The sequence below is a fragment of the Cuculus canorus genome, chromosome 17 (genome assembly GCF_017976375.1).
Source record: "Cuculus canorus isolate bCucCan1 chromosome 17, bCucCan1.pri, whole genome shotgun sequence".
NCBI lineage: Eukaryota > Metazoa > Chordata > Aves > Cuculiformes > Cuculidae > Cuculus > Cuculus canorus.
This window is the reverse complement of record NC_071417.1, coordinates 2,447,956-2,467,792: the sequence shown is the minus strand read 5'-3', so window position 1 is coordinate 2,467,792 and position 19,837 is coordinate 2,447,956. Positions and strand designations below refer to the sequence as shown.

The following is a 19,837-nucleotide window of genomic DNA, read 5'->3' as shown; positions in this document are numbered from 1 at the left end:
TGTGTGAGAATATATTGCCTTTAGATTTAATTATAGTTCATGTAGACAATTAAAACAGAATCTTAAAAAAATTAATCAGCAGGAAAGCTCCTAGAACTGCCTCAGTTCAGCCATTAGTGATAGCAGTTCTTACATTACAGGCATGCGATAGAGATTTAAAGAGTTGCAGAAGGCAAATCTGACTTCTTTATAGACGGGGGTCAAGCACGCGTGGGAGACTTGAATGGTTCAGAGAAATGAAAGAAATGATCCAGACAGCTGAGGTGAACCAAAACATCTACACATTTCTAACGTGTTTGGATCCAGCATTTTATTAGGGTTAAGTAACCCTAACCCATCCACTCAGCTATCTCAGAGTAGGTGTTCCAAGGTTTTACTCAATACAGATACACAAGTAAAAACGAAAATACAGCACAGAGCAGCAATATTGTTTCTCCTCTCCTGACTTTTTCATGGTGATATAAAGACCTGCCAAATGGAACCTTCCCCTCATAATGTGAACACAGATATGTTGCTTTTTCTCCTGAAGGAGGACTGCAAAAATTAATTAATTAAATGAATGCGATCCTTCAAATAGTTTGGCAAAATCCCCAAAAGGGGTGGTTCTTTACCTAAAAACAATTCTGTAAACGCAGCTGTTCCCATTAATGGTAATTATTTTAGCTCTCTTGACTGCTGATGTTTTCTTGATGACATCTGTGGCATCCTAATTGGGAAAATGATTACCCCAAATTTACGTTCTCAGCGCTGCTCTATTTTAAATGAAAACCAAGGAGGTAGTGTCTCATCATTAGTGAGAAAGATTTCATCTGATATACTCTGGTGAGAGGGAAAAATGCTTCTCAAAACCACACTTCTCGGTGTTATTAAAAGTAGGGGAGGACATTTCTGTTGCTACTACTGTGCTGACTTGAAGCCGCTCTGTAGATCCTGAATACCTACCACTAAGATGAAAGGACTGCTCTAATGCAGGCATGATATATTTCCAAAACCACACAGTACCTCTCCATAAGTGACCGTATTATTATAAACTCTCATTTCAGGATAGACGTTCTCCAAGTACCACTTAAAACTCCGGCACTGCAGTCGCTGTCGTAGAGCTATTCTTTCAGAAACATCTCCGAAGTCAACTCCAGGGTTCTATAAAGCAGAAAAGGATATAAAGAAATTTCACTGCATTGATTTTAGGGTTCTTTTCTTTGTTGAAACCAAATTAGAGTTAATTTTGTATACCGAGCTGTATTCTCTTCTCTCCCTTTCTTAAAGAGTAGCTCATCAAACAGCTGCTGTTGAGAGCAGACAATAAATATTAATGAAATCAGTGGAAAAAGAAGGATAACGAACAAGGAAAAAACAAACGTAAATCAAAATAAGAAGAATACAATAAGGATGTTGTTATGTACAGCAATTCTAAATGTTTGCAATCAAACCTGAACCCCTGTGCTGTCAGATTTGTTAGGGTTTTAGGCAGAAATTCTGATCTAAGACGTGGCTGCTTGATTGGAGTTTCCTCTAGTAACAGCCTAGGATACTCACTAACGTGAGTGACATCAGAACAGACCTGTTAAAACTTGAAAGCAGAGCTGCTCAAGAAGTTATTGAGCTCCATCAAGCATTTGCATAGACCAGCATTCAGTTTTTATTGGAACTGGAGCTCATTTGTAGACTTGAGCTGTAAAATGCAGTTAAGCTCAAACCCTTCTTTATCGTTCTACCTCAGAGTTTAATTCATGTTTGAATACAAATCCCATGAAAAGCACAGGCTGGAAGTGTCGAATCAATATGACCAAACACAGACATTTAAAAAAAAATGCCAGGTCCTGCATTAGCACCTGTCAATTTAGACCACTATAAATCATCACAGTTCAACATTAAGGCAGTAACAGTTACCATATCTACAAATCTTTTCCAGCGCTGTATGAATGGAATTGACTGAGACTGGGGAGTTTTGCATATATCTATCTTCATTGCCTTGCACACTTCCTCCAGAATGATTTCTGTAAGTTTTGCAGATGACATCTAATGCAGAATTACAACACAGCAGCAAATCTTAGCTCAGGGTTCATTAGAATGCCCAACAGATGCCTTGTTTTCAGGGGAGAATACAAGTGTAATACTGAACAGGTTTTCCTATTTGCCACATAAAGAGTTTGCTGCGCTCACTGCTGCTTGCGGATGCACACTTTGTCATGAGCTCTCTATGAAGCATCCATTTAAATGAATGTTAATTTACGTACTACTTCAGGCTACGTGGAAGGAGAAAATTCCCAGAGGCACTCGGTACAATAAATTATTTAATATAAGATTTCTTTATCACTAAAAATGTCAAGAAACAGATCATAAGCAGGGGCATAGCAAATATTTGGCTAACTAAAATAAAGCTATGCTGACCTGTTGATGAATGTTACAGGAATATGATCTTGCAGATCTGTCCAAAGATCATAGAGTCATTAGGTTGGAAAAGACCTTAGAGATAGACTCCAACTGTTCTTGTATACTACTAAATCATGTCCCCAAGTACCTCATCTCCGCGCCTTTTAAACCCCTCCAGGGATGGTGACTCAAACATCTCCCTGGGCAGCCTCTGCCAGTGCTTGAGAAGCCTTTATGCGAAGAAATTTTTCCTAATGTTCAATCTAAATTTCCCCCAATGCAGTTTGATCCCCCTTGTCCTATCACCTGTCACCTGGGAGAAGAGACCAACACCCACCTTTCTGCAACCTCCTTTTAGGATCATCCACTAATCAGGATAGACATTATTCACAGATCCTCGATAACTTAGAAGGGAGTCAATTGTCCAAAAGATGGTCTGACCCTTTCTAAAAGGAGTAATTTTGATGGGTTTTGGTACGGTGGAACATATATTTTGCTTGCTCCTTTTCCTCCTTATTCTACAATGAGGCAATACAATGCCCTGTTTGTAGAGTCATCTCTACAGACCACAGGAGCAGCAAAACGAGCTGCTATGAAAACACTGTTTACTTCTGTATTATCTGCAGTCACCGTGTGCAGGCTGCAGTGTAATGGTACAAGTTTGAAGTGGCCATAGAATTTAGTATGTGGACATATTCTTTTTAACCAGGCAGTAAGGTTTCTAGTCCTCCTACAGAAGGTTTTTCCTGTCTTATACTTCTTAGTCATCTAGAAAGAAAATTAGAGTGGAATAACTCCCTGCACACTAACGCTAGCTAACAGGGTTATTTTTATGATGCACATTTTATCAATTTATTTTATGGAAAAAAAAAATGTTCAGTACTTCTGTTGATTTTATGTCTCTTAATATAGATACACCCTCTTTTTTTAAAGCATTGCTCAGTGCAGGAAACTCCATCAATAAGTAATCTCAGAGAGATTATTAAAGGAAATCATGCTTTGGTGTAAATGGTTAGCTAAATATCTTATATTTTGTCAGAATTCATTTGCAGATGGCATCAAGCAAAAAAGTTTATCAAGGTCACTTTTTCATTTCCTATTTGAAACTTACCATTTTATCCAACGGATACAACTAGGGCCAAAATGCCCCCAAAATACTTCGATGGACATTGCCGTGTCTTCCTTCTACTACCACAGAAATCTTGTGAGGCAAAGAAGTTATGCAGTATTGTCTTTTGTTAAGGCAAAATAGTTCTCTGCAATTAACTCTCATGGAAAGACAAGTCAGCAAAACGCATCTTTATAGAAGCTTTGCACAGTGTCCAATAGTGAACAGCGGTAAGAGAAATTGGGACATGTGCAAACATCTGAAATATCCAGACATTGCAAGGAGACAAATGAAACGTTGTTCCTTTAGGTATGTGTATTTTCAAATCTACAATAGGAATGAACACAATGGGTTTGATAAATTACCTGGGTACCAAAGTACAAGTAGGTATTCAGGACATAGACTAAATACGATGAAGTCTTTGACAAGACTCCCGTGACTTCAATGGACTCCAGGTCATAACTGAATATCCACAATGACACTGCTGCGTTGGCAGATTTTCCTGTTCTAGTAGGAACGTTCCTGTTTCCATTTACTTCAAGCAGCTCGGGACAAAGCCCTTACATAAGGGTTAACTAAACCATCATTATCAACCAACAGATCAGAGTATATTTCCCCTCAGCTGCTCTCCCTGTTCCCCTTCGCATGAATGACTTGAACGCAAACACCACTAAAGAACACAAGAGCAGTCAGTTTCCACTTGACCAGGGTGGAAGACATATCTCTTCTCTCCATGAATTAAGCTTTGTGGAGATGCAGCATGTGAGATACTTACAGAAGAATGTGATAAATTGAACCTAGAGTTTATCTAATATTTATCTTACATGGATTCCTAGAGGCCCACACATGTCATCTATAATTCGCATGCACAGTAAGAAACAGAATGCGTCCACATTGCAATTCTCAGCCTGTAGACAATAAAGCCAGTTAATGCGCGATTCTTTTATTACATACTTTATTTTTTATGCTGGTGAGGCCTACTGAGTCTCAGGATGAATGATGATATTTATTTATGGACATTTCTCTAGTCCTCACCATTGTAGCATATGAACACCTCGAAGTTTAATGGCATCTCAAATTAATGACTTCTGCGGAGGAGGCGCATAAACCTGAAACATCGTGCTCCAGTTAAATGATAAATCTGCGTCACTGCTCCTGAGCGTACAACAAAACTTACACCAAGGAAGAAAGTTTATATGGCAGAACACTCCATATCGAGCACACAGCAGCATGAAAGCATGCTTCCCTGAAGCGTTAGCTCACTTTGTACAACTGTAGTAATACCATTCACCTCAAAGAACCATGAGCAGCCTCCCATGCTTCTGTTCAGGAGAGAGTGCGACCCACACTTACTGCCATGGGGATGTTCCATGCCATGTAAACATGTGACTTGAAGTCATCCATCCAAACCTCAGCGGCTCGCAGGGCATTGCGCTTTGCATAGTAATCAATGTCATTGTTATAGGGTTTCTTTGTGCGTTCAATATGTGCCACACGAGAACAGGGCAAGACCTCCATGCTTCCTCCGCACTGCCAGACCTGGGAGAGTTGAAGGAAAAACAATTACATTATATATATATATATATATATAATTTTTTTTTTAAGCCATAAAAGCTTCTTTTCAGATGCTGTATATACAGTGTCCCCCAGTTGGCAATGGGTACTATCGAATGACTCTGAACAATTGCCTCATTTACCTTCTTTGAGGGTGAAACACCTCTCTCTGCATGTTGGCTACACGAGTCCAAGGTGAATGCAGCTGGCTGTGTTAAGTATGCAATCTAAATGCCATAAATATACAAGTCCTTCCCCATAACGTCACTGTTCTTAGAACCATTAAGTAGAAGACAAACTACAAGGTCGTAACCTCTATCATAGGGACTAATTTAACCTTGTGCTTGTTACTGAAACATCAACAAAACCCAGTTGTATCATCTGACTGTGTTTGGCACTGTTTATATGGGGATTACTGCATCAGCTTTCCAAATCAACTAACAAACTTAAAATAGTTCAAATGTGACTGCCAGAGAACGTTGATACACTTTTAGCATATGTAAGAATTGCAGATGACCTATTCCACACCAGAGCATTTTGGGGGAGGATTTGAACATTACCTTTGGGAAACAGAAGGAAACAAATTACCCACATGCACAATGCCAGCAGGGGAAAAAAAAAAAAAAAGCATGGAAACAGACTTATTTTGTCATTTTAGAAACTTTGACTTTAATGGTGAGTCAGTCAATTATTCTTTTCTTTGTCTAACCTAGCCACCGCAGGCTTCGCTGATTTTCATTCCACCAGTTTTCCCTTCATGAACACACTTTGTCCTGCCTTCATCAGCAAGAACTGACTTACCTGGCTGGTAGAGGACACCCCATGGAAATTTTACCCAAGAATAAAGACATCAGTGTCAGCGCGAGATCTCTCGGTGAATCCAGCCGTTAACCAAACAGTGTGTTTATTTAGCAGCAGGGCATACCACCATACTGGGCAGCGGATGTGAGCACAGCAAATGCATTTCTCACCCAGTGCTCCTACATCCTCTCAGCTGCTTACCTGTGGGCACTGAGGAAAGGAGAAACCCCTGAGGCAACTATTCCGTACAGCTTTACCTACAACCTGCTCACATTAGAAGCAATAATTGACCACTTATTGCTCTACCCCTGAGCTGATGAACATGGATAAAAGGGACTGAGTGGAGACCGATCACCTAACCTTCCCAGACACCACCATACCCATAAGGTCTGGGATTTTTCTTGTTGATTATCTACTGTCTGAACTCCAAGGTGGGAAACAGAGGACTTCTCTCTCTGACTCAGCAAGACTTGGAGTAACTCAAGGTGAGTGAAGCTTATGCCTTTCGGTTCCCTCATGTCTGCACCTGCTACTACAGTCTAGCTGAAAGAAATAAAATATATTCAAACATAAGCAATAATCCACTGCTTTCCAAGGGTGCCTTTTACTGAACATAAGAGGTCATTTCCAGACAAGAGGTGCTCCAGAATAATACCGGGGCAGTTCCCCGCCTAACCTGCCTTCTCAGGGACAAAGATAATTTGCTTGAGAAGTGGCAGATAAAACCTTCTCCTCCAAGTGGTCTTTTTTTAAAAAAAATAAAAATACTTTGTTAGGTAATATTTATTTGCCGCTTTCCAAACAGTTCTGTAGTAGATCACCAGCCACTGGAATTTACATGCGATGAATGAAAGACACTGAAAAACACAGTGCTCATAAATTGGACTGACGTATGCCAAGGGTTTCCTGTGCAAAGGGGAAATGCTACAAAAAAAGAAAGGAATTAATTGATTTTCATGAACAGAAAGGGAAATGGGCAACATGTTTTCTGCCCAACTCATCCTGGAAGTCAGCTATTTAATGCACAGCACGTTTTCCTTTCTGTTGATATGGCTAATGACCTTGTAATTTTTATTTATATCTTTTGGTAGCAAGGGCAAATACATTATCTGAGTGACAGATTTATTTCTTTCAAATACCAGTGCTCATGCAAACCTGAAAAGGAAAAGGTACTAAACTGTAGCATTAAAGGAAACAGTTTAGCTCATCTGTAGATTCAACACAAACAGTTATTTATCAGTGATAAATTCTCCCCAGATGAAATCCACAGGGAACTCAGACACCAGACTTTGAAGAAAATGCAACAAACCCAGGCGGCAGCAGCCTCAGGCCAGACAGCGCTCACCCTGCCAGCCAGGATCTCCCATGCTCAGCAGTCAGAGGGAATTTGCAGTGTGATCACCCCACCTGCCGCTGTCTAGATTGCTTCACATTTACACTCGGTCATTGCTTTCTCCTACTCCTCAGCCCTATTTTTCTCTTTAAGGAGAGCAAAAATCTGCTGAAGAGTGGGAATGAAGGAAAGAAAATACAGGAAATATTCAAGGATATTTTGCTTCCCATAAAGATGCTACTTTACCCCAAACGACTCTCTTTTTTTTTTTTTTTTTTTGTGGGAATATGCAATTTTCAACACCAGTGGGAGATGTTTCCCAGGATAAGGATGGGATTTCCAAGCCCCCAGAAAGAGAACTCGATGTACAGCAGACGTGTTGAGGAGGCAGTTAGACAGTCGTGTATCACCAGAAGTAGATGTGCGGTGTGACGAGGCCGTTAGAGAGTCGTGTATCACCGTGTGTACATTCTTATGTCACCACTTCTCCACATCCCAGTTAAATGTCACAGCTGCTTGACTGTGGGTTGTTTTTCTTTTCACCTCCCTCCCACTGGAGGGGGTCGAGTCACCTTCCCTGGAGGTGTTTAAGGAACGGGTGGATGAAGTGCTGAGGGACATGGTTTAGGGAGTGTTAGGAATGGTTGGACTCGATGATCCAATGGGTCCTTTCCAACCTTGTGATTCTGTGATACTGTGATTTTCAGGCCAGACAAGGTCTCCTGTTCCACTTCATGACAATTAGTTGCTGTTCAAAGGAGCATGGACATGACTCTCTATCCCCACACCTTTTCAGCATGCTGCTAAGTATGGAGTCAAGCTCTTATCCTCTACCTTTCCAGCCCAATGATTACTGAAACTTGCACAAAAAAAAAAAGAGTTTCAGTAGTACAACCAAATATGTGCACCCAAACCTGGACGGGACCCCAGTAGTTAAGAGCATTCACGTGATATTTAGATAAAGACTCAAGACTTGTGTCTGAATCAAGAGGATGGGGAAGTTTAGCAGCACCTTCTTCCCTGCTGGATACAGAACCGAAAGACGCATGACTCAGAAAACCATTGCCTGACTGCCTCTAACTACAAGAAGTCTCTGAAATACAACAAAGGATGAAAGAACCAGGAAAGTTTCACTGCATGAAACAGATAAGAGCGAGGTGAGGCAGTGGCTGCCCTGAAACTGGTTGATCCTCTTCCTTTTTTCATCTTCAAAACTGTATTTAATGACCCGTTTTAACAGCAGTAAACAACCCATTGCTTTCCACACCTGACTGTGAAATTATGTCAGAAAAATAATTACATGCATCTATAGAGCATTTATCAAGCAGAGTTCCTAAAGCACCTTACTATGGGAAGCAAACTATTTCTACCTGTGAGAATAAAATGATGCCCAAGTCCCTCCAAACTGGCACTTTTTAGGCAAAGGAAACTAACCTCCTTATCTATGGCTCATCTTCTAGGACAACAACACAGTTCCAGAACAAGTTATTCCTTTCATACTGAGCCGCCAACACTAGATGTGTGTTTCAAGGTTAATTTACTGAGCATGCAGCAGTCGAACAGTCTCTCTGAGCTGCTCCCTACAAGGGTGCACATCACCAAAAAGCACACTCAGCCTTGCTCTCCGCCTATGGAAGGTAGATAGAGGTGCCCTGGGCTGGGCACAGGAGTAGCTCCGGCTGAGGAGCAGCAACAGCAGAGAAGGAAATCGGCTTCTGCTTCATGTGTTCCTCGACTCAACGCAGCTGCTACAGCCCAGGGACTCAGCATTGCCTCCGTGAGCACCACACTGAGCAGTGTTTTAAGACATGATCAAGTAATTCCAAGAGACACTTAATTTATTTGCTAATTGTAGTTAATTTCTAATTTCAGTACTGCTCTTTAGGCTGCTATAAACAAAATTGATAGCAATATAAATGTTACCATAGCTATGTTACCTTAGCATTTTTAGTGCTAATTATCTCAATCAGCTTTTCTATAAACAGACATATTAAGTATTAAGAAGAACAAGCACCCACATCAGGGGAAAATTACAAACTGAATGATAGTGTTCGTGGTTTGCGCTACAATGATTTACTGGCACTAATAATTAGCTATTCGTGTACACCTGAGATATGGCTGTCCTACGGAAAAGTATCTACCGTTTATTATACAATAGTCAAATATCCAAAGAAAAACCAAGGTGAGACAGTCTTGCTTACCGTGGCCTACACAGCGCATCACCAAAGTTCTCCGAATACTGTACATGATTTTAAAAGGCTAATGAATGGCTATGCCTTAACTCTTGCCAAACAAGACGTTGTTTCCTGAGAACATCCTTTATCCCAGTTACTTGTTGCTGACGGTCCAAATTACCATCGTTAATAAGATTTTTAAAAATATTGGTTTCCTAAGAAAAAGCCAGAAAAGGTCTTAAAACAACTGCCTTTTTTTGGATGAAGTTATTAGGAAGTAGAATTTCAAAAAGAAAAAAAAACCAAGAGTTCCATCCAAAATCCAGGTATTTGGGGAATGAGGAAAAGAAGCAAAGCAAAGTGAAATGTAAAATTCCATTTGGCCCTTTTGGTAAAAAAGACAGTTTCTTTTCTAAAGAAAAAAATAAAAGTCAAACAAACTGCCTGGTCACTGTTGCAGCAGGGGACAGAGCTGGGCTGATCAATTCCCATGTCATGGCAACGGAGAGAGAGAACACTGCTGACATGGTCTCCAGTTACCAATAGCATCATACCCTGCTGAATCAAAGTCAGAGCTCCAAACCATCATAGGATTTAATATTCCGAGGAGCCACTTGCAGCAGGGCAGCTGCAGCTTCCAGGACCTGCACTCTCCAGAGACATAGTGTTCCATAGACTAAAAAGCACCCCGTGTTACCTTCAGCTGTTCTGTTTTCTGAAAATGCATGTTTACTGACTAACGAGTGAAATTATTCACATTACTTCCAAAAAAAGGCAACCACATTCCAATATTTTGTGGCCGTTCTTCTGCATGCTTTTAGGAGTGTGAGGAGAAGGGGGTGCCTGCAGTCTGTCAGTAACTAATACTAGAGATTATTCTTTGTTTCAGTAGAAAAATGCAGCTTGCTTCACAAGTTTGTGTATGACATTACTTTTTTATGCTAAGCCAACTACACAGGGTTATTTAATTTGGTACAAATGATGTCAATAAAAGCAAAACCAGAGGTAAAATGAAAATGGTGTTGGAATGAAGGCACAACTGAGGAGACAGTTAACTCTCAACTCAGAAAACTTAGACTGGAACGAAAGATCACGATCCTTAAGAACTTTGCATCCTGCTGTGACTTTGCAGTTTAAACACCTCGGTGCTCACTGAGAGGGAAAAATAAAAGCTTCAGACTCTCCGTTGCAACTATTTTTTCGATCAAACATCCCTTTGATTCAAGCAGCTGGAGAGATGAGGTATCCAAGAAGGTGTTACAGTAGAAAGGAGACTTTGGTGTATGTGGGATTTGCTTCCAAATAATTACCCTTTGCTAACAATTTCACAGCTTTTTTTTTGTTTTTAATGGACACACTAGTTCTGTCCATTGGTGAAAGTTTACAGTGGCCAAGGCAACTTGAACACAAGAAGCGAACCATTTATAACACATTGGTCTCCATCTCTTTTAAAATCAGCTGAGTAAATACTGGCCCACTTTTCCAAAAGAGACCTGGGATTCATCCTGCTCCCTACTCATACAGAAAAACAAGCAATTAATAATTTATGATAATTTGAGACTTTGAGCCCCTTTTTCATAGTTAGCAAGCTCTCCGGAGGTAGTGCTGGAGAAGGATTATTAATGCACAACTTGCAATTGTGTCGTACAGCTTTGTGCTTTATCTGCTTCCAAGAATTTGTGGTCCTTTCAGTGGTCCCTTGCTGAAAGCAATACTCACCGTCTACATCTTCCAGCAGTAAGAAAATGGGAAGAGTCGGCCTTCAAGCCCTACGTGTGGCAGCAGGGATCCTCATTTCTAATGTCCATAGCAGACCATGCTACCCAGCATTTCTGCAAGGGCTTCTGCCGGAGGCAGCACTTCAGAGGCAGAAAGTCAGCACGTCCCAAAATGAAAACCTTAAAGCTATTACAGACTCTGTTTTATAAAAATCAGTTCTGAGCTGCACCTGCACAGCACTTCACAGAAGTAACCTTTCAGATTTCTGACTTTCTTTTCTATATGAAGCCAAAAGAAGAGATGGAGGAGTTTCTAAAGCAGCTCAGATATCCCCTTTTTATGATATCCAAGCATGGGAATTCTTAAAAGTCAGGGATCTCAGGTTTTCTTCAATTTTCAAAGCAAAGCCTATCAAAGATGGATGTCTTCTAGACTACCCACACACACCCACGGGAGGACTGGAAAAGATTTTCCTGTCACCAAAGAATTTCCTCATGTTTCAGAAATGTTGCTGACCTAAATTGTCAATCACAATATCAATCTTAAATGTTTTCACTAGTTGAAACACAGACTCTTTGTCACCTCCATCGTCCTCCCCTCAAAAACCAACCCCAAAATACATTTTTAAAACTGAAACATTGAGAACATTAATAAAGGGTATTTGTTCTCACTTAGAAATTTTGCCAAAGCACAGCCTTTTCCACAAAAGTATTTATCAGCTGGAAAAGCCTCAAAACCCTGCCCATCAAACTTTAAGAAGGCCGGGGGGCTTCCAGCCTTGCTCAGAGTACACGTGGCCCAGACACAGAGATGCCCTAAATCACTGCGACACATCATCCAAATGAGGAGATCTGACAGAGCGATTAAATCGCGGTTTCTTGAGGGGAAAAGAAGTCTAAGTACTTTCTGGCAAAAGCTGCAATACTTGAAGGGCAGGAGGACGCGCACCCCAGGGAGCGAATTCATAGCAGCAGGTACCACTGCCCCCTCCTCAACTTCTTTAACACCATTGGGTAAAACAAAATCCATGTGTACAGCAAAGTTACAGGAAAATTCCTACTCTGATGAAGTCAAACAGCAAGATAACTCCTAACATTAGAAACGTGTATAAGAAGATGATGCTGTATTTTTGGGTCCTCTTTCCAGTCAGCCACAGACCAACAAGGTCAATTCAGAAGGGATTATTCAAAGTAGATCAAACTCTGACAATAAAGTGTTTTTTCTTGTGAAACACAGGAGCTCTCTTGTTATCTTCCACTCCTTAACTGATGTGGCCACTCTTCTAGCATCCACTCTAGAAACTGAAAATGAACACGGATACAGCACATTTTTATTTCTTGCATTTCTGATATTGACAATTTACACAGTTCACTGAAAACTGATTTTTCAAAGTAATTCATAGCCTGACACTTTCTTTTTTTCTAAAGGGGTTTTATGGATATTCTTTCTTCCATATACTCTCAGTGCTGACTATAGTCGTATTTAATCAGATGAATTAGATAAAGTGCTTGCACTGTTTTTCATTTTGCATAGGAAGCTGTTACAAACTAGGGAGCTGTCATAATCAAACACGTCATAAGGAAACATTAATCACATGGTCTCATTTTGTTCATCAACTACATTTTTAACATCATCTTCAAAGGCAGCCATAATTAAGGCTTAAAAAAAGTCCCAACTCTCGGTTCTCAAAATATTCTGTGTCATTTAATGGTGTACTTACAGAGCAAAGACCTTTCCCTGCTGGGACAGAACAGTTTACACCAGAGAGAATTTTAGCTGTCAGAAAAATAATTGCTAAATGGAAGAAATCACACCTCAAGATCCATAGATCACATGTTAAGTCAAATATTTCAGGCTAAAATTCTGACCAATGCTTGCAAATTACAGGACCTCAAAGGGTCCTTCCTTGACCGATCGTGACAATGTCTGTTAGAAACCCTGCCTTTTTGTTTTCAGCTCCTGCTAACAGCAGTTTATAGATAATCTAACAGCAGATACATAGGGAACGTAATAAAATCTCACACATAAAAGCTAATTACATTATTAGGATAGTCTTGTTAATGTAGATGCATAAATACCTTGTCCTCATTGCTGCCCTGTAGGGTTGGGAGCATGCAGCGATATTCATGGACTATTGATACTGGAGGGTTGAATTCCATTTGGGGCTCCCCTCATGTTTTTTTCCTCTCATGCAACACGAACCCAATTTGAAGACAGAGCATAAATATGGAGGATAGAGCTGACAGCATGATAAGAGTCTTTAGTATATATTTGGCATGAGTACTATCCCTCTTTATGATAGTTACGTTAGTTGCCCCAGTTGAATACTTGGAAGCTAGCTGCTTTTCCCAGAACCATTATGAAAGATTCTTGCAGAATAATCACCTAATATGATATTTCATGGCAGATTGAAAACAGCACTTTTTCTTTGTAAAAAAAAAATTAAAAAAAAAATACTTCAAAGACACTTGGTTAGCCTTTAAAATTTTTTTGGAATTTATTGGGGTTTGTCCTCTTCGGTTTTTTCCCCTCAGGGTTAAATTTTCCCCTCAGATTAATTGCTTCCAGAGAAAATAGGCAATGGGACCATTATGTTCTTGCAATGAGATGCTCAACTGATGCACATTTTCTAAATTTCTCTGGTGGCTCTTCAGCAGCAAATTTAGAGATTGTCCTTCACGTGTTTCTTAGAGGTTACGCAGAAGCTCAAGCTAGCAAAGATCTCAGATGTGACAACAGTGAGAATATAAAACCCTTCTGTTAACACTCTTACAGAAGAAAACAGATAAGCATGAAGAAATTGAAGTAAGTTCTACAGAAACTTGCACTCGTCAACTGTCTTGCTGTAAAGATAAACTTTGTGTGTAAAGAACTATGTCCAATAAATTAATAGACCAGCTGCTAGTGGAAGGAGAAGATAGTATTTAATATGATATTAAAAATGTCCGATATACTTTAACCACTAATCTGGTCTCCATAAACCCACTTTTGGCACAATTTTCACAAATTGCACCTTTGTAAAAAGTATGTTGAGTGAAAAAGTATTCCCTTCTGCAAGGAAAATTCCAGACTCTCTGAAGTATCTTGGTGATCGGGGATGGAAATTATGAAAAGACTCTTCAGGGGCACCAGAGCAGACTGCTGCCACGTCAGCCAGCCGCATGTGCGACACCGCGTAGACCGTGCTTTACATATGGATTTCAAATGGGCATTAATTGGGATGGTAAAGACTAAAATACCACTCCAAGCCAAGCTGGTTCATCAGTTCTTGTTTGCCATTAGGGAAATTCATTTGTAACTGCAGTGATACTGGTCAAAGAACACCCTGGGACTGTTCCCCGAGGAGCTGATGAGAAGGCTTCACAGCCAAGCTGAGCGTAGCAGGAATTAAGCAAGCATGAGGTCAAAATGACGGCACAAGGCAGGCAGGTCTGTAATCAAAGAAACATTAGGAGAGCTTACCAGATACCAGACTTACGAGATACCAGACTTCCATCACCAGGCTCTGGAGTCCACTCCTCATTCCTAAATCTGAGCTCACAGGATTCAGGCTGCAAAGCAAAGCCTGATTCTGGTGACTCAAACGTTGCCAGCACAGGTCCACTAGATGTCTGCCTGCTCTGGGACAGCCACAAAAGAGAGGCACCAGGGGGAGTTTTCCAATGCTTTCACTGATCCTGATGGATCCAGCAAGATATCACGTGACACGAAGAGGACTGTTGCTCACTCCTCTACTGAAGGCATGATCTGTCAGCACATCCCTCAGGTAGATAAGGAAGGAGGTGATCTGTTAGTTCCAGAAAGCATGTAGGAAGCAGAATTTTGGAGGACGGCAGCTTAACAGGTAATAACAAAGCAGGAAACCTCACAGGCATGGTGCATAGCAGACACTGGTACGTTCCGTATTGCTGACCTTCGGTGCGGACAAGCACAGTTTATTTACCATCAGCCTCATTGACATCATTGCTCAGGGGTGGCATTTCGGTCTGACAGGGGAGGAAGCATGGAGGAATGGGAATAGGAAGGAAGGACAGCCTGTCTAAGGGCAAGTTTTTAATTTCCAAAGACTTGTTTTTCTCAGCAAATGAATGAATGTTGGCACCTCAAAATGCTCCAGGAGATGTTAACGGCTCCTATCAAGTAAATGACAGGCATAGAAAAGCAATTGCTTTGAGGCATATTCTTAAACTTCATAGACCGATAACTCTACTTCGTTGAATTCTCCTGAAGTCATATATCTTCTCCTGGTCTAATACCAAATATGCTGGGTTTTGCAAGCCCCAATCATTTTTCCTTGCATAAAGTAAACGCAATTTAGTACCTCTAATTTAGTTCGGTAATTGTCACAAGCAGACGCTCCTCATAACATATTCTTTAAGAACACAAGTGATGAGAACAATTTTCTGCCTTCTTAAAAATTTACTCAACTTTCCCCCAGATCAATAGAACCCCTGCAAATCTGTCAGCACAGACACTGTTTGTACTGTAACTGTTAAAATTCAACAAATTGGCCTCAGAAAAATTCAACCCAAATGGGATACACGAAATGGCATAAAAGACCAGCCCGTCATCCTTGTTCCCTCACTTCCAATTCATGTGCTTGCTTTAGGTTGTTTCTTCTCATTTATCCCAAAAGACCACAGAGAAAATCTCCCTCTAAATTCAAGTCTTGGCAAAGGATAAAGACATATATGCATTAAGCTTATGTCAGCAAACCTGAGGCTGAGCTCCTGCAGCATTTAAGTTCTTAGAAAAATATCTGTTTTGCTGGACTTTGAGCTTTACTAACCTGCATCAAACCACAAAATAATGCTGACTAGTCAGTCCAGAAACTTCTGAAACATAAGAACCAGTATACTATAGCTGCCATAGTGCAGTGCTCAGTTGGACACTACTTAAGAGGGTCAAGACTAGGCCAGCTGGGCATAACAGTCGTCCAAACCAGGCTGAAGCACACTGCCAGATGCCAAGAGAAGATTAGAGAGGATACAGAAGGTCAGAGTAGGGATGTATTACTTGACATGTGTAGGTGTTCACACAACACTTCCATGAGAGTCTCTTGAAGAGTATAAAACTAACTCACAGAGAACAGAACTGGGACACTTTCTGAAAAACATAACCTATAAAATATTATAACTGCCTTGACCACGCTTGTCATTGCTGTCTCAATTTACACTAATATATGTCAAGATCAGTCCATTCCTCAGTCATTCAGCTACTCGATCACTGTCTGACCAAACTGACAGGCATTCAAACTACTACACGTGGCAATACTTGCAGTATGGCTTCCTAAACATTTGATTTCCTATTGGAAAGTCTTATCTAAAAATAGTAACTGGCACTTAGTCAATATATACTTTTGGTCCATTAGTAGTTTCATTCCATTGAGGTTTACAAGGCTCTGTATTAACAAAACCCAGTCCTTCAGATAACATAGCAAAGCACTGTGCTTTTGATCTGAGGCCAATTCCACCCTTGCCCTTGTCAGAACTGTCACCTATGGGCACTGTTTATTAAGCACCAGCTTCTTCAGAAATCAACTTTTCTTCAAGAAACCCATCTTCTGGGTGGGAAAAGGAAGTGGTGAGTACAGAGGACCAAATTTGGTTGAATCTCATCATATGAACTAATTTAAACACATCTTTGAGATAGAGCTAAAGCTAAAGATTGTCATATTTAGGTGGGGTTTGTACACATCTAGTTTACATTCAGGTTTGATCATTGAATCACAGAATAGTTTGGGTTGGAAGGGACCTTAAAGATCATCCACTTCCAACCCTCCTGTGATAGGCAGGGGCACGTCCCACTAGATCAGGCTGCCCAAGGCCCATCCAACCTGGCCTTGATCAGATGAGGACAGTCTTCAACCTCTTGAGGGGAAGAATTACTGACAAAAATAATGCAAAAACTGGATTTCCAGCCCAGAAGCAAAATTAAAAGCCTTTGCCAAATCCAGGCTCTACAATTAAAACACCCAGACTAGAAAGCTCTGGTGTTGGTCTACTCATAACATCAAATTTCAAATTTAAACTTTTTGTACTCAGAAAGAAAACAAGAGAGAAAAAAAAGAGAGCAAGTTTGGACTATCCGTGCACATGGCAGCTGAATTATAGAATGACTGAAGTTGGAAAGGACCTCTCTGGAGGTCATCTGATCCACACACACCCCTGCTCAAGCACAGCCACCTAGAGCCACTTGGCTAGGACTATGTCCCAGCAGCTTTTGAATATCTCCAACAATGAAGACTCCACAACCTCTTTGGGCAATCTCTTGACATTGTCTCAACAGTCTGATTTCAAATAACTCTCTTCAAAATGGCAAATTAAATGTTTTTTGTACTATTTAGGGTTTATATTGTAGTACATCTGGGAGATAAACCAATGTCTGCCTTTGCAGAAAGGGTGGAGCACGTAATTTGAAGGCACCTTTTCTAACAGGCATCCAGAAACATTAGCCTAAAAATAAACAGAACCTGTAACAGCATTTCCCTTCAATCATTATCCAAGCTAAGCCAGGATGAAAGTAAAATGTAAAAGTTGTTTAATGGTTTTTTTTTTCCTCAAAGTGAGTTCTCAGCTTTCTTGTGTAATACCGTTAGTTCACACTTTCAGTCTTCTGCTAAAGAAATAATACATACTGCATATGCAACCTTCAGGAAGAAGGCAGAAAAAAAAAAAAAGATAAAATGCTTCCCGGCATTTCAGCTGAGACCACAGGGAGGAAGAATTTATTGATGCTTCCATTAGAAGAAAGTCATCCTTGAATAAGAAAATATTGAAACAGACTGTCTAAGGAAGTGATCACAAAGGGTCTTTTCAAAGGACCCTAAGTGGAGTCATCCTCATTTGTTTTCTCTTTCCACAACAGCCTCTTAAATGATCTTTGCATATTGTCTGCACTAAATCCTGCAGGGTTGCTATTTTGTTTTAAAGAAAAAAAGCTTTTAGGCTGCAAGGGATTCATTCAGTGAGAGCTATTATGCTTATTGTGACTCTGCTGCAGAGCCAAGGGATTTACTATATGCTCATTAGATCCTGCTTTGTTCCAAACCAGTCCTTTACAATGCAAATTTTAGCACTGATCTGCTTAGAATAACACTTTCAAAAAAAAAAAAAAAAAAAAGCTATTAAAGTAAAAGCTTCTTCTAATGCAGAAACACTTCTAACTCAGATTAATTACTAATATTTCAGACCATAAAGACATCTGGCGTCTCAGCTTGAATTCAGCTTTGAACGTGGTTATGGGAAGTCACAGGGACTCGATGGGTACAAAGCAATGCGGTGGACGGTCACAGAGCTCAGAGGCCACTTTACAGAGGAGCCACGGATGAAGCACATTTGTCAGTTGGCTTCTTGGTGGCCGGCGAACAAAGTTTATTTGTTCAAACGCTCAGCATCTAGGCAGCGGAGAAGCCTCATCATCAGAGGTGTTTGTTCTCCAGGAGCTCTGAATGAAGCTACCTGAAATGAGAGGCGAGTTCTGCACAGCCCTGCAACGTAACCATCTCCAGAGCAGTGCCAACGAGAAAAAGGAAAGAAACCAAGACAAATATAGCTGGAAAAAAAATGGCAGAAGTGAGCAGAAACCACTTGCTGGGTGCTGATACTACATGTTCAGCATTCGGGGAGCTGTGACAGTTTCTGACTCTCAGAAGCACTCTGAATTAATGGTTGGCAGCTGAGACTCACAGAGGTACTGGTGGTTTGCGGTGCACTCGTGTTTTTCAAAGCATGAATTGTATTTTATTCCTCCTCTATGACCTTCCCAAGGGAGTGGAGTTACTAACACAGAACAATGAATATTATCATCCAGGAGATATACCTGATAACTGATTCTTAATAATTCTATAAATGTCACTAATTCTTAGTGCTTTAAGTGTACAGCAGTGATAGTACTGCCGTAGGAACAGTGTGAATCCATCTCTCATAAGTAGAGGAACCACCAGTCTAGTGACACTGTACCAGAGCATTCGCTCTGGTACTCTGATTAGCAGAACTCAAGGTGGAAGTAAATTTATACAGAAAACTGATCTCTAGGAGGATAATTAATAAAATATCATAAGTGAGCAATATGAAAAAAGTAGTTCACCACAAATCATTATAGTAATTCCAGACATCATTTCCCATACATCCATTATAAGTCAGATCAGGAAACTCAACACGCAATTCACATTAAAACCCCCACAAATCACCGCCTGCTTATACAGGATGAGTTCATCTGGTGGGAACAAGTACCTGCTCACTAAACTAACACATGATTATTTAATTCAGATGACATTCTGTTTCACACAATAAGTGCCAAATACTTAAAAAAGAAAAGATGCAGATGTGTGTGTGCATGACTGTCACTGGGAACGTTTATTTATTTACTTTGGATGATAAACCCATGATTAAGACTCTCCTCCTGGGGCAACCATAACCAGTGCCAGAGGAGAGCGGCTGCGTGTAGACAACTGGAATAAACTACTTGGTAAGGAGAAAGTCAGGTCTGATATAGACTAAGGCCAACACTGAAACACATCTTTAAAGTCTGAAAAACATGACTGACTTACACTGCCCTTTTGTGGAGGCACAGCTTCCCTTGACAGCTACCGGAGTTGCAAGAGGAACTCAAAAAATGCAAAAAAGAAAACAACCCAGTGAGTCTGTTGGAACACACTTTGACTTCACCTTTCTGACTAAAGGACAGTACGTGTCTGGAAGGATTCTGGGACGCCTTACAGGAAAGGCTCAAAGGCAGAGAAGAACAACTTAAACAAAGGGAAGTGCTGCTGCG

The 19,837-nt window shown here is 40.5% G+C and overlaps 1 protein-coding gene across 2 annotated transcripts in view; it reads right to left on the bottom strand.

Moving 5' to 3' along the window:
• The window catches only part of GALNT9 (polypeptide N-acetylgalactosaminyltransferase 9), a 157,697-nt gene that overhangs the window by 12,499 nt on the left and 125,361 nt on the right, over nt 1-19,837 (bottom strand). For both annotated transcript variants that reach the window (XM_009555710.2, XM_054082748.1), the window contains exons 7-8: nt 4,835-5,020; nt 1,003-1,140 (exon numbers count right to left, since the gene is read on the bottom strand). In XM_009555710.2, the coding sequence (XP_009554005.2) occupies nt 1,003-1,140; nt 4,835-5,020 (324 nt within the window). The remainder of the gene's footprint in view (nt 1-1,002; nt 1,141-4,834; nt 5,021-19,837) is intronic.